Source organism: Notolepis coatsorum (assembly GCF_963971535.1).
Source record: "Notolepis coatsorum genome assembly, chromosome: 15".
Taxonomy (NCBI): Eukaryota; Metazoa; Chordata; class Actinopteri; order Aulopiformes; family Paralepididae; genus Notolepis; species Notolepis coatsorum.
The window spans coordinates 51,065,425-51,084,905 of NC_140179.1; the positions used below are offsets into that span (position 1 = coordinate 51,065,425).

The 19,481-nt window shown below is 42.7% G+C and overlaps 1 protein-coding gene across 1 annotated transcript in view; it reads right to left on the bottom strand.

Annotated features, from left to right (window-relative positions):
* Nucleotides 1-19,481, bottom strand: part of plce1 (phospholipase C, epsilon 1) — a 228,888-nt gene that overhangs the window by 164,844 nt on the left and 44,563 nt on the right. The window contains 2 exon segments of the mRNA XM_084331001.1: nucleotides 3,114-3,284; nucleotides 8,307-8,461. Coding sequence (XP_084187127.1) covers nucleotides 3,114-3,284; nucleotides 8,307-8,461 — 326 coding nt within the window.

Consider the following 19,481-nt stretch of genomic DNA (forward strand, 5'->3'; position numbering starts at 1 on the left):
AAAAAAATATATAAAATAAATAAGAACTTTGAAGGCAAGATTCAAAACGCAATTACCCGGTCCGTGAGAATGTTTCTCAAGCTGTCACACACAGAGACTTATGTAACGTCCGTCAGGAACAGAGAGTTTTCCCCAGGTCCTCGCTACGCCTTTGTTCCTTTTCTAAAGATATGTACTCCAGTACATACAGAACTCTGCTGCCCGCCTACTCACCAGTACCCGTTTAAGAGACTACAGCACCCCAGCCCTTCATCGCCTCCACTGGCTCCGGGGTTAAATACAGGATAGATTTCAAAGTTCTACTCACCAGTCACCACCTTACAAGGCCCTCAACAACCTGCCCCCCTACCTGTCCGACCTCCTGAACCTGGGGTGACAGGTCTCTGTCCCCTCTCTGTGGAACCTGGGGTGACAGGTCTCTGTTGCTGCCCCCTCTCTGTGGAACCTGGGGTACCAGGTCTCTGTTGCTGCCCCCTCTCTGTGGAACCTGGGGTACCAGGTCTCTGTCGCTGCCCCCTCTCTGTGGAACCTGGGCTGACAGGTCTCTGTCTCTGCCCCCTCTCTGTGGAACCTGGGGTGACAGGTCTCTGTCTCTGCCCCCTCTCTGTGGAACCTGGGGTGACAGGTCTCTGTCTCTGCCCCCTCTCTGTCAACATTCAGAGCAGCCTCCTGAAAACCCACCTCTTCACAGGCTTTCCCTCCTAAACTGCTGTCATCCCCCCCCCCCACCCCCATGTTATTCTCCCTTGTTGACACACATCTATTTTAAGTATCTATTTTAATCATTATTGAAGAGTTGTTTTGACTTGTTTTATAATATCCCACCATGTAAAGCGTCTTTGGGTACCCAGAAAAGCGCTATATAAGTCTGATGTATTATTATTATTATTATCATTATTCTCATACAGTGAACACAGCCATTATAATGCCACAAATTACACAATGGTCCTGTTCCAACCGCTGAGCCCATGTTTAGTGGTGTGTAAGGAACCCAGTCTGAGGCGGGAGCAGACTCATGTAAGGAACCCAGCCTGAGGCGGGAGCAGACTCATGTAAGGAACCCAGCCTGAGGCCGGAGCAGACTCATGTAAGGAACCCAGCCTGAGGCCACAGCAGACTCATGTAAGGAACCCAACCTGAGGCAGGAGCAGACTCATGTAAGGAACCCAGCCTGAGCAGACTCATGTAAGGAACCCAGCCTGAGGCCGGAGCAGACTCATGTAAGGAACCCAGCCTGAGGCGGGAGCAGACTCACGTAAGGAACCCAGCCTGAGCAGACTCATGTAAGGAACCCAGCCTGAGGCGGGAGCAGACTCATGTAAGGAACCCAGCCTGAGCAGACTCATGTAAGGAACCCAGCCTGAGGCCGGAGCAGACTCATGTAAGGAACCCAGCCTGAGCAGACTCATGTAAGGAACCCAGCCTGAGGCCACAGCAGACTCTGTAAGGAACCCAGCCTGAGGCGGGAGCAGACTCATGTAAGGAACCCAGCCTGAGCAGACTCATGTAAGGAACCCAGCCTGAGGCCGGAGCAGACTCATGTAAGGAACCCAGCCTGAGGCCGGAGCAGACTCATGTAAGGAACCCAGCCTGAGCAGACTCATGTAAGGAACCCAGCCTGAGCAGACTCATGTAAGGAACCCAGCCTGAGCAGACTCATGTAAGGAACCCAGCCTGAGCAGACTCATGTAAGGAACCCAACCTGAGGCGGGAGCAGACTCATGTAAGGAACCCAACCTGAGGCGGGAGCAGACTCATGTAAGGAACCCAGCCTGAGGCGGGAGCAGACTCATGTAAGGAACCCAGCCTGAGCAGACTCATGTAAGGAACCCAACCTGAGGCCGGAGCAGACTCATGTAAGGAACCCAGCCTGAGCAGACTCATGTAAGGAACCCAGCCTGAGCAGACTCATGTAAGGAACCCAGCCTGAGGCCGGAGCAGACTCTGTAAGGAACCCAGCCTGAGGCCGGAGCAGACTCATGTAAGGAACCCAGCCTGAGGCCACAGCAGACTCATGTAAGGAACCCAGCCTGAGGCCGGAGCAGACTCATGTAAGGAACCCAGCCTGAGGCGGGAGCAGACTCATGTAAGGAACCCAGCCTGAGGCGGGAGCAGACTCATGTAAGGAACCCAGCCTGAGGCGGGAGCAGACTCATGTAAGGAACCCAGCCTGAGGCGGGAGCAGACTCACGTAAGGAACCCAGCCTGAGCAGACTCATGTAAGGAACCCAGCCTGAGGCGGGAGCAGACTCTGTAAGGAACCCAGCCTGAGGCCGGAGCAGACTCATGTAAGGAACCCAGCCTGAGCAGACTCATGTAAGGAACCCAGCCTGAGGCGGGAGCAGACTCATGTAAGGAACCCAGCCTGAGCAGACTCATGTAAGGAACCCAGCCTGAGGCCGGAGCAGACTCATGTAAGGAACCCAGCCTGAGGCGGGAGCAGACTCATGTAAGGAACCCAGCCTGAGCAGACTCATGTAAGGAACCCAGCCTGAGGCGGGAGCAGACTCATGTAAGGAACCCAGCCTGAGCAGACTCATGTAAAGAACCCAGCCTGAGCAGACTCATGTAAGGAACCCAGCCTGAGCAGACTCATGTAAGGAACCCAGCCTGAGCAGACTCATGTAAAGAACCCAGCCTGAGCAGACTCATGTAAGGAACCCAGCCTGAGGCCACAGCAGACTCATGTAAGGAACCCAACCTGAGGCCGGAGCAGACTCATGTAAGGAACCCAGCCTGAGGCCGGAGCAGACTCATGTAAGGAACCCAGCCTGAGGCCGGAGCAGACTCATGTAAGGAACCCAGCCTGAGGCCGGAGCAGACTCATGTAAGGAACCCAGCCTGAGGCGGGAGCAGACTCATGTAAGGAACTCAGCCTGAGGGCGTATGTGGGCGGGACTTTTACACTGGTGCAATCTCTTAGCACTGTGAGATCGCTGGACGAATGTGAACGAATCTCAAACAAATGTGTTTTACGCTGAGCTACAGGTCAGGAACTCATCCATACAGTGTCCGGATGTTCAGAACACCTTCAACTTGTAAGAGAAGGTCCGATATGTACCTTTAGATAGGGAATCGGTCTCCCTTTTTCCCCTTAAACGTCTCTCCCTCACCTCGTTGAAGCGTGCGACCAGATCCTCCACGGCGTTGCTGCGCTGAGCATTCTGGGTAGTAGGCATGACGGGCGCAGACAGCGAGGCCTTGAGGTTGGGGTGTCGCTTGGCTTGACACTCTGGACCGCCCAGGTCGCGGGTCAGGAAGCAGAGGTAGTCCAGAGGGAAGACCTGCAGACCGACGGGTCGGATCAGAAGGTAGAATCAGGATTATTACCGTATTGGGTTCAATATAAGACGACTCTGATTATAAGACTCTTTTTCAAGATTAATTTTTTGGAAAATAGTTTTTTGAAGACCAAATCTTTGTGCTATGTTTTATAAAATAAAATAAAAATAAAAGGCTGTTTTGAACATCTTTTGGTTATTAACATCTCTTCTCTGACAGCATGTCTAAGACGGCTTTTTTAGGCTCATTACACTCTGTAACATCATATTTCTTGGCTGCTCAACAGTTGTTTGATGACTCTGCTTTTGAGCCACTTTGTTTGAGCTGGTCGATGTGTCTCTCCATCTCTCTAGGTGCCTGTCGCTGTGTGTGGTTTTTGCACCCGCCACTGTAGGCTGCGTGTGTGTGTGTGTGTGTGTGTGTGTGTGTGTGTGTGTGTGTGTGTGTGTGTGTGTGTGTGTGTGTGTGTGTGTGTGTGTGTGTGTGTGTGTGTGTGTGTGTGTGTGTGGTGTGTGTGTGTGTGTGTGAGAGAGGGACATACAGAGAGAAAATGTATGATCGTTTGGCTTGATCTGTTGTTGTGAATGTATAATGATGTTTAAAAGTCTAGACAATATAGAAAACAAGACAACACCCCTTACATTTTTGTATAATAATATAAAAAGTCTTATATTTTGCATAATACGGTATTACATGAAACTATTATTTCTCCCACCCTGACACGTACTGTACTAGCAGGGCTGTCGGAATAAATTCAAATTGATGAAGTATGAATTCAACTTCCCCAAGCTGTCAGTCGAATGTGAATAAATAAAAAAAAAAAACATTATTGACATGAGGTGAACTGAAAACACATCACTGGTCCTTTTTCCTTATTCTGTAATACAAGCCAATACATGGGTGTTAAAAAGCACAGCCCAATGACTAATGAGTAGTAGTACCTAGTGGTACTACCCCAAATAACAAATACAACACACAATGAACTGCTTTGATGTGGTAATAATAATATGTAAATTACATTGTTAATATTCAAACTTCATTAACATGTCCCTCATTGCCCCCAATACGCAAACTACAATCTACAATATCTAAATTCATTTGGAACAACAAGCGGCCGAGAATCAAAAGAACCACTGCTCAGCGCAGGAAACAAGACGGGGGTCTGGCAATCCCGGTTTTTTATATTATTTATACTGCTTTATTGATTAATTTGATTGGATTTAATTTTATTGTCTTGTCATTATTATTGAAGTACTGTCCTGTGATGTCTTCTGTATTATTATTATTATTATTACTACTGTATTGTGTTGTGTCTTGTTACATGTGGAAATAAAAAAATACATAACATTTGACCACAAAAAATGTCCCTCATTGCTGTCTATTCATAGAGACAACTCACTAGTGACTAGTATTGTTTTATTGTTTTTATTGTGGATCCCCATTAGCCTACACACCAAAGTGAGACTACTCTTCCTGGGGTCCAAACATTAAAAATACAAACACACACAAAAAAAAAGTTAAAATAAAAATATAAAACCACAAACTGAAATTGAAGTACTCACAAGAAAACATCACAACGAACAAAACAGTGAATAAAAGCTCACTCAATATTCCTAAGTTAGATATCACAATTCTCCAACCATAAAATACAAATTACATAGTCAGTCCATAAGAACAAAACAGTTCAAAATCATTTATATGATTTTAACTCATAATATAGCATAACTTTTCTCAAGTCACTGATCACCTTTATATTTCCTTTTTTTTGTATCCACTTTTTCTCCTTATTTTCTATTTTTCTCCCATCCCAATTTTGTATTTTCCAATTCTCCCCTCCCCTGTCTTGAACGTTGCTAGACTATGCCTCCCACTGGTCGGCTGCAGTGAGGATAGAAGCCTTGCATCACGTGTCCCCTCCGGTACACGAGGAGGCAGCCTGTCGCATCTTTTCACAGCAACAGCTCGAACTCTCAGTGGCGAGGAGTAACGCGTGGGAGGCTCATGCTGCCCCCGACACTTCCTGTTTCCGCCGTACCGGCGTCACCCAACTGACCTGTAGGAGTCGCTGTCCACAATGTCCAATCCCCACCCACCGGCTTTCCCACCCTCTAACACTGCCAATTGTGTTAGTATGACGGCCGGCCAAGCCGGTAGCAACGCAGAGAGCTGGGCTCGATACCAGCATCTCCTGCGTTAGTGGCGAGCGCCTTGCCCAATGCGCCACTCAGCCGCCCACCTTTATATTTCCATACTAATTTCCATAATAAGTCAATGACCAAAATGTAACTCATTATTCATGAGCGCAATTTATATTTTTAAACATTTTTGATATTTTTTCCCCTCCCATCCCAATGTTAGTCGTTATGCCAATTCCCAATCCCCTTCCTGGTCGCTGCGCACGTGACTTACCCCCCACAGTCGGTCTGGGAGAGTGGAGGCTATCACATGCTTCCTTCGATACATGTGTAGCCAATCAACCGCTTCTTTTCACCTGGCAGCGCGGACTCTCACTGAGAGGGTGTAACGTGTGGAAGGATCACACTACCCCCCTTAGATTCTTTCCTCGCTGAGCAGGCGCCCCGACCGAACTGTAGGAGTCGCTGTTTACAACGACCAGGACCCACCCGCCAGCTTTCCCACCCCTAACACTGCCAATTGTGTTAGTATGAACGACCAGCCAAGCTGATAACAATGTGGAGAGCTGGGCTCGAACCCAGCGTATCCTGCGTTGGTGGCGAGCGCCTTGCCCACTACACCACCTAGCCGCCCCCATGAGCGCAATTTTTTACTTTTTTTTTTAAACATAAATTTGTTCCTTACCAGTTATATTTCTGGGTATTTTATTCCAATAAGCAACTGCTCTATACATTACCATCTTTTTCAGAGCATTTGTTTTTGGTAGAAGTAAAGTAAAGCATGAATCTAATGCTTGCCTTGTGCTATATCCATGTCTCATATTAGTTGGGTACAGTTGTGAGTGCCAACCCTTCGGTTTCCCAGTATTACAGATATTAAACAAAAAAGTTACCAGGCTACATGCCATGCTCTGTTCCACTGTCATCCAGGTCAGCGCGGCATGCATCACTCCAACACTACTCCTCACAGAGCAGCGCAGAGCGATGCGTGCCGCCCTGTTCTATCTATTTTACCAGTCTTGGGGTAATCAGAGTTTTTTTCACATATATATCAACGTGTCCCCTATATGTGTGTGTGTGTGTGCTGATTAGGAAATAGATAATCGATTTTTCAGCCCGCTTCTCTAGCATGCATAAGTACACATATACTATCGATAATCTAGCGTTTATTTGAAAACGATTCATAAATAGGCCGAAAAATTACAACCTGTTTTGTGTATTCCAGTAAATGGCCAGTTTCACAGAATATATATATATTTTTTAGAACATTTCCAAAAACGAGCGTTTTTCAAAATGGTATAAAACGGAAATGTACCCATAAAAAAACAATCCGTTTCGTACATGTTGACTGCAAGCAAGTCATTGATAAGCGACGGGCGTATTAGACACATCATTTAAGATATAGTTTATGCGTTCGCAAATGTGCTCGCCCTCTCATTGAATAGAGCGCTGGCACTCAAGCGCTAATTCTAGCGCCCCCTGCTGGCACTCAATGTGTTAATATGTTATTGCAAGATGAGATAACTGGGTAAGTGAAAATAAGTTAAAGTTAAATGTTGCAAAAACCAAGAGTATAATGATAACCTCAAAATATACATCTAGATCAAATCCTAAATTAAATCTAGTTCTGAACTGTGCTGATATTGAACAGGTCAGTGAGGCAAAACTGCTGGGTGTTGTAATAGATGAAACACTTTCTTGGTCGAAACACATTAGCAATATGGTGGCTAAGATGAGCTAGGGTACTTCAATGATCAGAAAGTGTGGAAATCTGTTGACTAATGGTACAGCAAAGCTTGTACTACAATCTTTGGTCTTATACCGCCTGGACTACTGTCCTACTATATGGTCTAACGCCTCTAGGCTTGACCTGAACAAACTCCAGTTCGCTCAGAACAGGGCGGCACGCATCGCTCTGCGCTGCTCTGTGAGGAGTAGTGTTGGAGTGATGCATGCCGCGCTGACCTGGATGACAGTGGAACAGAGCATGGCATGTAGCCTGGTAACTTTTTTGTTTAATATCTGTAATACCGGAGGGTTGGCTGTACCCAACTAATATGAGACATGGATATAGCACAAGGCAAGCATTAGATTCATGCTTTACTTTACTTCTACCAAAAACAAATGCTCTGAAAAAGATGGTAATGTATAGAGCAGTTGCTTATTGGAATAAAATACCCAGAAATATAACTGGTAAGGAACAAATTTATGTTTAAAAAAAAGTAAAAAATTGCGCTCATGGGGGCGGCTAGGTGGTGTAGTGGGCAAGGCGCTCGCCACCAACGCAGGAGACGCTGGGTTCGAGCCCTCCACATTGCTATCAGCTTGGCTGGTCGTTCATACTAACACAATTGGCAGTGTTAGCGGGTGGGAAACCCGGCGAGGGTGGTTCCTGGTCGTTGTAAACAGCGACTCCTACAGTTCGGTCGGGGCGCCTGCACAGCAAGGGAAGGATTTGGGAGAGGTAGTGTGATCCTTCCACACGTTACACTCTCCCAGTGAGAGTCCGCGCTGCCAGGTGAAAAGAAGCGGTGGGCTGGGTACACATGTGTCGGAGGAAGCATGTGATAGTCTCCGCCCTCCCGGACCGACGGTAGGGGGTAGAGTGCGCAACGACCAGGAAGGGGATTGGGAATTGGCATAACGACTAACATTGGGATGGGAGAAAAACAGGAAAAAGGAGGAGGAAAAACGATAAAAAATAATTGTATTGAGTAAAAGTACAAGTATACAAACCTAATAATAGAAAGTACAAGTAAAGTACAAATCCCCAAAAACAGTAATTAAGTATTGAAACGAAGTACAATTACTCAAGTACTTTACACCCCTGGTAGTGACCCTACATGCTAGTGTCCCAAAGACGCGTGCGTGTGTGTGTGTTCCGCCCACCCGTCGGTACAGCTGTTGCTCCTGCTCGGTGAGGATGCAGGCGATCTCCTCTGGGAACTGCACCAGGTGACGCAGCTCCACCAGCTCCTTACTGACACCACTGAGAGCGGGAGGAGCAGCGCTGCTGCTGGCCATGTTGTTAGCTAGCTGACGCTCTGCGGGGAGAGAGGGGAGAGAGAGAGAGGGGGGGGAGAGAGGGGGACAGAGAGGGAGATAGGGGGGGAGAGAGAGGGAACAAGGTAAGATTAGACCGCCAACAGCACCAGAGGGCAGAGCGATGAATTAGGGTGAGAGCGTTTATTAAAGCATTACATCACGCGCAGGAGTGGGTTATGCGAATTAGACCATGCCTAGGGGTTACTTACTCATTACTCATGACCCACTAGTTACATAATCCAACATTGTGTAAGAAACTAACACATTCGCCGTGACAGAATCGTTTTTCATTTAGTCTTTATGACCCTATCAACATATCCTTTCGTAACGTTTACTGTCCGCCATCTTGCTTTCACTTCTAAAAACTTGCACGGCGGATCGATAGTAATTCGGTTGTGGGCGGGTCCTGGGACCAAGAGCGTGGGGTTATGACAAATACCCACGTGTAACTTGACTGTTTCAGCCAATCAGAATCGAGAAATTTGCATGCCATTGTATAATCTTCGTCGTGCCACACTCTATAGCTACATGAGAGTGAGGAAGATGAGGCTTTCTTTTAGAGAATGTTAATGTACAGGAAAGGCGGCCGGGTAGCGCAGCGGACTAAGCGTCTGCCTACCACCGCAGAGACACTGGTATCGAATCCAGCTGTCAGCGGTACCTCCGGCTTGGTCGGTCGTCCATACTGACACAATTGGCAGTGTCAGCGGGTGGGAAGCCGGTGGGGTGTATCCTGGTCGTTGTAAACAGCAACTCCTACAGGTCGGTCAGGGCGCCTGCACAGCGAGGGAGGGAACTGGGGGAGGTAGTGTGATCCTCCCACGCGTTACACTTCACCAATGAGAGTCCTCGCTGCCAGGTGAAAAGAGGCTGCTGGCTGTCTCCACATGTATCGGAGGAAGCATGTGATAGACTTCAACCCTAGACCGGCAAGTGGGGGGCAAATGTGCGCAGCGACCAGGAAGGGAAGGGGGGAATTGGCATAACGACTAAATTGGGATGGGAGAAAATACAGAAAAAATTCGGAGAAAAAGTAGATAAAAAAAAAAGATAATGTTAATGTACAGGATGATGAAGAGCGTAAACCCACAGGTGTTCATGTCATCGCCATCAGATGTGGTGTGTTCTAAGAATCTGACCCCCAGGGGTTTTCTGTGAGTTGTAAGGGGGTCCACAGAAAAGTTGGTCTGGGCGTACAAAGCTGTGACGTACGTGGGTTGGTCATTATCATTATTACTGTATTTGTGACACCATGTGAACATCAGGTTAGTATAGGTAATATTATGTTATTTGTATGTGGTGTGTGTGTCTTGATATTAATTCCCTTTTCTTTCTTCCTTTGCCAGGTGCCGCCCGTCCCTCCTCTGGAGAGTGCTGATTGCCTAAAGAGTGGCAGCTGACGGCAATAGCCTCAAGGGACGGGTGGATAAAGCCTGGCATGTGACACACCCCTGCGCGTCTCTCTGTGTCAGTTGCCAGTGACCAGAGTGTTGGAGGTTGCCTTTGTTTGCCACTGTGTGTGGATGCTATATTGTATTGGCCTTTGATGCCAATTGCCACTGTGTGTGGAACGATATATATTGTGTTGGCCTTATTTCCGATACTTGTGTTCGTCTTAGTGTATTTACCTTGTTTGTCCTCCCCTACCTTTTCCCCTTGTATTAAATATCATTGTGGGTTTGTTTCATTCCCCTCTTTATTTAATAAATATAATTTATCTTTGGAAAACGCATTTGTATTATTTCCTCCTACCTTCACAACAGCCCGCTCCAGGTATAATTTGTTTGGTCATCAGACCTTTGTATGTGTATTTTAAAAGGTGCTATAGATAGAATTCAGCCACTAGATGTCGCCCTAGAGCACCAGCATGTCAGGGGAAGTAAGGATGGGGATACATGCCTGCAACATGTAAACAACAACATACATTTTGGACCCGCCAACATACATGTAACATTTTGTATTTGTTTATGATAAATTAATTAATCATTCTTTGGGGAGAAAAGCAATATTTTCTAAAAGCTCTATAATTGTATCTATAGCACCTGTAATTTGGTCGTTAAAGAATCCAAAAAATACCATGGTATCTATGGTAAAGAGTAGGGGGTTCCCCCGACGTTCCTGGCCAAATTCCCAATCAGGGCTCTGACATCAAGGCCACCTAATCATCCCTTCCCCTTAATTGCTGATAGCAATCCCTGTCTCCTGAGCCGTTCAGCCAGTGTGTAGTGTATGGCAGCCATTGAGCCTGCGTAGCCCAAGGTTGGGTGCTACCAGTGGTGGTGAAGGAGGCAATTTTCACCCTACATTGTAAAGCGCTTTGAGTGTCTAGAAAAGCGTTATATAAATGCAATTAATTATTATTATTAATTCTTATCAGTTTTGGGGGTGGGGGGGGGGGGGGGGGGGTTGTCGACCACATAAAGGTACATGAATGGTGATGAATGGTGATGAATCAGCACAAAATGGCTACCAAACACCTGCATTAGGGGAGAAGCACTTAGCACACTGAGCCGTGAGTCTGATATATGAACTCTTATCAAGGAAAGAATGACATGGAACCCACGTGTCAAAAGCTGGTGGACTTAACCCTTCAAAATATGAACCAATGACTCCTCTGGTTGATGAGCTGTGTTTGTTGTTTCAGTCTGGGGCGTTAGTCTGTCTGTCTGTGTCTGTCTGTCTGTCTGTCTGTCTGTCTGTCTGTCTGTCTGTCTGTCTGTCTGTCTGTCTGTCTGTCTGTCTGTCTGTCTGTCTGTCTGTCTGTCTGTCTGTCTGTCCGTCCGTATGTCTGTCTGTGTACACGCTGAGAGGAGGCCCGACCTGCCTGCCCTCTTACAGCTCTCACACACAACTAATGGACATGTTATACTGTATGAACCCTTCAGGATCTTAGCTTTACACTTTAAATGTGATTTATTTCCCATCAAATTAGCAGCATCTCTAAACCTTTACCATCATTGAGAGGATCTATGAATAATTAGCAACAAGCACTCATTGATATTCACCAGGAATTCCAAGACGGCAGCTTATGTTCTTTCAAGACGTGTCGGTACCTACTCAGCTTTGCAGCATGGTGAAGCTAACGGTGTCAAGTTACCACATATCGGACCGTGAGAGGTTTGACCTCTTAGTGACATCACACATGCCACTCAGATTTCAGGGAAGTATAGAGAAGCTCTCCCTCTCTCCTGGGGAAGCATGTGAAAAGGGCGCTCTGGTGACAAGTTTTGTACAAATAACAATCTTAACCGTAGAAAAACATGTTTCTGAGTGGAGGGGATCTTTGAAAACACAGCTTCGGGCTGGTATGCTAGTGGTATTTACAATAGGAGCCCTTCCTCGCTGTCTCTTTACACAGAGAGTAGCCCTAATGGACACTTTCTACGTTAACCCTTCAGTGCCTTATAGGTTTACATTGTCTTAAAAAAAGAAAAAGAAAAAAAGCCTATAGCCTAGTGAGATAGTGATCCTTACAAAAAACAATCATGGTAGTTTGATGGTAATTTCTGTTTAACATGGTTTACTATGGTTTAGATTTTTATACCAGCCATTATATAAATCAATTACCATGGGACTACCAAATAAATCAAATCAAATGTATTTGTAAGGCCCGACAACACACGTTAATGTCCCCATGGGCCAGACACGTCTTCTAAGTCAAGAAGAAACATCACAATTTCACTGTATGCCCTGGTATGTATGTGACAAATAAACATCTTGACAATAAATCACGAACAAAAACAAAAACACCAGGAAATCTTAATAAATAAATTTAATGAATGCAACACTCCCAGACATGCGAAGGTAAGGAAAAACTCACTACAAATCTAGCAATAGGATTGGTAGTACCACAGTAAATAATACCACAGTATAATCGAATTTAAACCATTATACCGATGGTAATATCATAGTATATCATGGTAACATAGGCAGAGAAGATGACTGGAAATATATTGACTTAACAGACGTAAAAACAGAATTGTGACGTCTAACGTCTAACCAAGTTAAAAATAAAAAAACAGAAAAAGATATCACTCCTTTGAACCCTTTGGAGACTGAAGCCACAGAAGGGCACATCTCGTTAGCCCTGGTGTTGATAGCCCTGCCTTGTCTCTTTACACAGAGAGAGAGAGAGAGAGCAGACCATCCTGCTCTGCCTGCTCAGACAGAACTAATGGACACTTTCTATATTAACTGGGCTGTCCCTTAGCGCGTCTCTGTACTGTACACACAGTTAGCTCTATACACAAGCAGGCTAGAAGCTATCCGGCCACAATGTAAATATGAGCCATTATGATGTACCCATCTCGCGTCTCAATATTTACATACGTGTGCAAGATTGAAAGCTGATAAAAATGCCGTGCCACAATTTGTGTAAAACGTAAAATAATGCACATCAACGGTTTCCAAGGACTCGTTATAATCTAAGTTGAAAGTGGAAACGAGTTTGACAAGTGTATATTTAAAAAGCTCTCTGAACCGTCGCGATCTTGACGAATGAGGCCTGGGGATGGAGTGAACGGTGGAGAGGGAGATGAAGAGGAAGAGCAGGGAGGAGGAAGAGCAGGGAGGAAGAATGAGAGGTAGTGTTGGGTGATAATTCAATATCGTTTATCCCGTCGGATCTGCATCGGATTGCGTCATCGCGATATCGTTGTGCGCGGTTCTGCTGTCTAAATTAATGATAAAATAAGCACATTCATTCAAATGTATCTAAAAAATTTATTTTCAGTTTTAAGAGGCGATGTTATTTGAAAACAACAAGATAGTTTTGGTTTGGTTTTGGTCTCGCTTTAAATGATCATGCAGTCCAATGCTTTATATTATCATGCAGTTCAATGCTTTAAATGATCACGCAGTTCAATGCTTTAAATGATCACGCAGTTCAATGCTTTAAATGCTCACGCAGTTCAATGCTTTATATTATCACGCAGTTCAATGCTTTATATTATCATGCAGTCCAATGCTTTATATTATCATGCAGTCCAATGCTTTATATTATCATGCAGTTCAATGCTTTATATTAGCATGCAGTTCAATGCTTTATATTATCATGCAGTCCAATGCTTTATATTATCATGCAGTCCAATGCTTTATATTATCATGCAGTCCAATGCTTTATATTATCATGCAGTTCAATGCTCTACATATTATCACACAGTTCAATGCTTTATATTATCATGCAGTTCAATGCTTTATATTATCATGCAGTTCAATGCTTTATATTATCATGCAGTTCAATGCTTTATATTATCATGCAGTTCAATGCTTTATATTATCATGCAGTCCAATGCTTTATATTATCATGCAGTCCAATGCTTTATATTATCATGCAGTTCAATGCTTTATATTATCATGCAGTCCAATGCTTTATATTATCATGCAGTCCAATGCTTTATATTATCACGCAGTCCAATGCTTTATATTATCATGCAGTCCAATGCTTTATATTATCACGCAGTCCAATGCTTTATATTATCACGCAGTTCAATGCTTTATATTATCACATAGTTAACCGTCTGTAGTGTGGTAGTGAAAGGTTAACCTTCTATAGTGTGGTAGTGAAAGGGTTAATACCGGGGACTAACAAGACTAACAACACCTGACCCCCTATATCTCAGAATGGGGAGCCATCAATATCTAAGACTCTCAAGTTCAAGTTTCTTTATTAGTTGTCATACAGAAGTACAGAATACTTTTATACAAAATGCTTCTTTCTGTTACGCTCCAGAGACTGTGCTAGGCAAAAATAGACAAGTATAAAATAAGTATAGCGAGTATAAAATAGAAGTCATGTACGCAAAGGGCGTGCAAAAAGAAAAACTTACTTTACAAGAAATATTTACAACTGAGAACAAGTAAAAGCGAAGAAAAATATAAGCTGTATAAAAACAAACTGACTTCCATTATGAGAGTACAGAAGAAGGAATACTACAATAAAATGTTAGAAGATAGTGCAAATAATATACAAAAGACCTGGAAAATAATCAATCATATTATTCGAAATAGAGGCTATAAATCTGAATTTCCAAGCTATTTTCTAAATAGCTCAGATGCTAAAGTGGACAATGTAAAAAGCATTGTTGAAGATTTCAATGACTACTTTGTGGGTGTTGGAACTACTTTGGCCAGCAAAATTGTTGTGCCTGATGAAAAAAAAGATATGTTTAATAATATTATTAATGATAATATCAGTTCTATGTTCCTTTGTGGGGTAAATGAACTTGATATAATTGATATTGTAAGTAAATTCAAAAACAAAACATCAACTGATATAAACTCCATTGATATGGTAATTATTAAAGAAGTAATTGAGTCTATTGTAAAACCTTTGACCTAATACAGTATATGCAATCTGTCTTTTCAAAGAGGTGTTTTTCCTAATAATATGAAACCAGCAAAGGTAATACCAATATATAAAAATGGAGATAAACATCAAATGGACAATTATAGACCAGTGTCCCTACTTCCTCAATTTTCAAAAATATTAGAGAAACTATTTGTGAAACAACTGGATCTTTTCATTGGCAAATACAAAATACTGAGTGAACACCAGTATGGGTTTAGGAAAAATAGAAATACTACATGTGCAGTGATGGAGATGGTAGAAGAAATAACTAAAGCAGTTGAAAATTACAAGTGTTCTATTGGTATTTATATTGACCTACAGAAGGCTTTTGATACAATAGATCACAGCATATTAGTGAGAAAACTGGAGAAGTATGGGATACGAGGTATAGCTAACTCTTGGCTAAAGAGCTAATTGGAAAACAGACAGCAATGTGTGCAAATCAATGACACTGTGTCAGGATTTAGGAAGGTCACCTGTGGAGTACCTCAGGGATCTGTGATAGGTCCAAAACTATTTATACTTTATATTAATGATATGTGCAATGTTGCTGAACTGTTAAAGTTTGTTATCTTTGCAGATGATACAAATTTATATTGCTCAGGAAGTAATTTAAAGGAACTTTTGCCTGATATTGAAAGAGAGCTTGAAACTCTCAAAACTTGGTTTGATGTTAATAAATTGTCTCTCAATATTAAGAAAACTAAATTTATGGTTTTTGGAAATCGAAAAGAAATAGAGGGGGAGATAGAGTTAAAAATATGTGATGTAAAAATAGAAAGAGTTTGAGATAAAATGTCTAGGGGTAGTTATTGACCAGAAATTAACATGGAAACAACATGTTAACTATATTCAAGGAAAAATATCTAAGTCAGTAGCAATATTGTATAAATGTAAGGATATATTAAACTACAAAGCCTTGCACATAATTTACTGCTCACTTATACTTCCTTACATTTCTTACTGTGTGGAAGTATGGGGGTCGACATTTAAAAATACAGTAAATCCAATAGTCGTACTGCAAAAGCGGGCCATTCGGAACCTTTTCAAGGCTGGTTACTATGAACACACAAATCCATTGTTTATAAAGTCTCATATTATGAAATTTAATGATTTGGTTTACTATAAAAATATGCAAATAATGTACAGAGCTAAAGCAAAGTTACTCCCAGGTGGGGTGCAAAGGTTTTTTTCAACACATGAAAGAAAATATGATTTGAGAGGTATTTGTAAATTTACTGTTCAGAAAGCTAAGAAAGGGATTAAAAGGAGGTGTATTTCTATTATTGGGGTTAACTTGTGGAACAATGCGGATATACAGTTAAGAATGAGTAATTCGATTTTGGTTTTTAAGAAAAAGGTTTGTAAAGCAATTTTTGAAAAATACAAGGGTGAATAACACTGTTTTGTTTGCTTTTTTCTTTTAGAATACTGTTTTGGAATCTACATTTTTGTATTTTTTATTTAATTTTTTTTAATGCTAAATTTTGAAAAACTACAAGGGTGAAAAACACTGTTTTGCTTGCTTGCTTTTTTTCTTTTCTTTATAATACTGTTTGAGTAAAAAAAATAAAAAAAATTGGTAAGAATATAGGACAGGCATGTAAGCACTATGCTTCAGTCTGTACCTTTTTCAGTCACTGTAAATAATCAAATATTGATAAATGATGATGTATATTGTACTTTTTTTTGATGACTGAAAAAAATAAACTACTACTACTACTACTACTACTATATACATATATACAATGCTCAATGTAGAGTAGAAGTGACTGAGTTACCATACAATATACTATACAGTGCAAAGCAGAAATGGGATGAGGTACAATTTAGGTACAATTTACAGTAAGGTGTAATGAGGTATGGGTTGTAGTGCAAATTCTTTACCAATAAATATAAAGTGTGTTTAGGTGTTCTAAAGTGGTTAAAGTGGGTGCTGCAGTGAGTTGTTTGTTTAAAGTGAGTGTGTGAGTGTGGATGTGTGTGCTGTGAGTGCATTTGATGGTTGTTACATAGTGTTATTGTTCGTTGAGCATCTGTCATCATCGTTGTTTTTCTTTCATATTTTAATTCACTGGTCAATTGCTGCCAACACAGAATGTTTTTGCCTTTTCCCCCACTTAGACCAGCATCCAGTGGTTTCTACCACAGTCCTTAGTTACCATGGCAACCACTCACTGCTCAATTCTCTGCCCTTTGCCAGAGATTGTGATGACTCATTTTAAACATCTTTAAAACTCACATTTCACCTCAAAATGCAGTGAATTAAATGATAATGTTACTCAACAAGCATTTGGTAGAGTGGGTCCATTTGGAGGAGGGTTCAGATTAATTGTTTACTACTAGTGCAGTGCCTGTTCAGAATGGGCTGATCGCTTGGGCCCCCAGAAGTGCTGCTTGCACTCATCCGATCAATTTCACACCCTACACTGGACTCCCTCTGGTACTCAGCGACACACGTGACACGAGTGTGAAGGCGATCGGATGAACAGTTCTTGAGATATGTGACGGACAGAGACTCCTGCCTTTCTAGTTAGATAATACTTTATACTCACTTTAAAAAACGAAACAAAAACAGAACTGTATGTTTTTGTATAGTATAGTTAGTATAGTATATAGTTACATATAGCATACGGTAACTGTATATTGTATAGTATATTGTATAGTAGTGTATATAGGACTCATTACCTTTCATTCGTAAGCTTAGCATTGTATTGTAGTTTATCTTAGTACCTTTTATCATGTCTATCTATTATCTATTCTATTTTATTCTATTATTATTTGTATTTTTTTGCACAATCAAGGCGAGCATGGCCACCTTCATTTAACTACATGTCTCGTGTATGTATGTGACTAATACATTACTCTTGAATCTTGTGTTCAGAGTCCAAGGGCACAGGAGAGGAAACAAGGAGAATAAAAGGAAACACACACACAGTTTCTGGTCATTGTCAAGAGTCTGTCTGTCTCTGTCTCTCTCTCACACAGACACACACAAGGACAGACAGACAGACACTCTCTTGCACGCACGCACGCACGCGCACACACACACACACGCAGCTGTCCTGGTAACACTTGAGATGTGCTACAGGTAGCCATGGCAACAGCAGTAACCGGTCAGAAGAAAAGAAAAGTTGATTATTTACACAGGTTGATTTGTGGATGCGGTTTAACAGCTCCTGTGTGTGTGTGTGTGTGTGTATGTGTAGGTGTGTGTAGGTGTGTGTAGGTGTGCGTAGGTGTGTTGTGTGTGTGGTGTGTGTGTAGGTGTGTGTGTGTGAATGAATGAATGAATGAATGAATGAAAACTTTATTTAACAGATTGCAGAATGGGTACAATACAGTACGGCTCAATACATACAATTGTTAAGGGGATGCAGACCTGAGAAAGACGTTTGTCTTGTTTCCATCAGGGTCCCCCATTTTCAATTCATATAGACATTTATGACATACACAACATACATGACATTTATGGCATAGGGACATATAGGTATTTAGTACTGATACATTTGTGACATAACGGTATTCAAATATACAGTACTGTTACCCCTAGATCCTGACAGAGTATATACATATGATGGGGAGGGGACTGTACATTAGGAGGGGGTGGGTGGGTGGGAGGGAAATATACATACGGCGGGGAGGGAATATATACATGCGGTGGTGAGGAGACTGTCTATTAGGAGGTGGTGGGGGTTTTGGGCATTTACGGTGGCCAGTTTCGAATTGCAGCCTCCCGTAGGTGCTCTTTAAGAGCGGTTTTGAATGTGGGCAGGGATTCACATTCCTTTACAGCTTTGGGTAGGGCGTTCCACATTGTTGTGGCATAATTGCGAAACGTGTTTAGTCCCTTGTTTGAGCCGAATCTGGGTTTAACATGATTTGTTGAGCTTCCTCTGGTGTAGTGGTTGTGGTATTCACTGACCTTTGGGAAGTATTTTGACATGTACATGCACACGTGTGTGTGTGTGTGTGTGTGTGTGTGTGTGTGTGTGTGTGTGTGTGTGTGTGTGTGTGTGTGTGTGTGTGTGTGTGTGTGTGTGTGTACAATAGAGGGAGGAATAGATTGAGAGATGGAGTAGTAGAGGGCTACTCCAACTGAGAGAATGAAAGAGATTAGGAAAGAGTGAGAGAGAGAGAAAAAGAGAGTGAGAGAGGATAGGGAGAGCAAGAGAGAGAGAGAGAAAGACATAGAGTGAGGGAGATAGAGTGAGAGAGAAAAAGAGAGGAGAGAACGAGAGGGAGAAAGAGAGAGAGAGGAAAGAGAGAAGGTGAAAGATCTGAGGAAGGATAAAAGGAAGAATAGATGAAGTGAGACAGTGGAGTTGTTGCAGTTTAAAGAGAGAGAAAGGTGAATAGAGAGAGAAAAGGAGAGATAATGAAGATTGAAAAGTGGAGGAAGTGATAAATAGTGATTTGAGGAAGTGATTTGTATTTTTTGTAGTAGTTTTGTAGTTTCCACTGTCTAGCTGGAGCAGTTGTGTAGATAGAGGATGTTTTATGGTGTAAAGAGAGAAGATCCTCTCTGCCCAAGGGCTGTTCTGATGGCTGTGTGGCTAAGCTAGACCTACGGTACAGTACAGAAAGCTATCTGGCTATCAGCTAGCCTAGCTTAGCATACATGAATTGAAGTGGATACGGACCACTAGCCTAGCTTAAGCTGTAAGGTC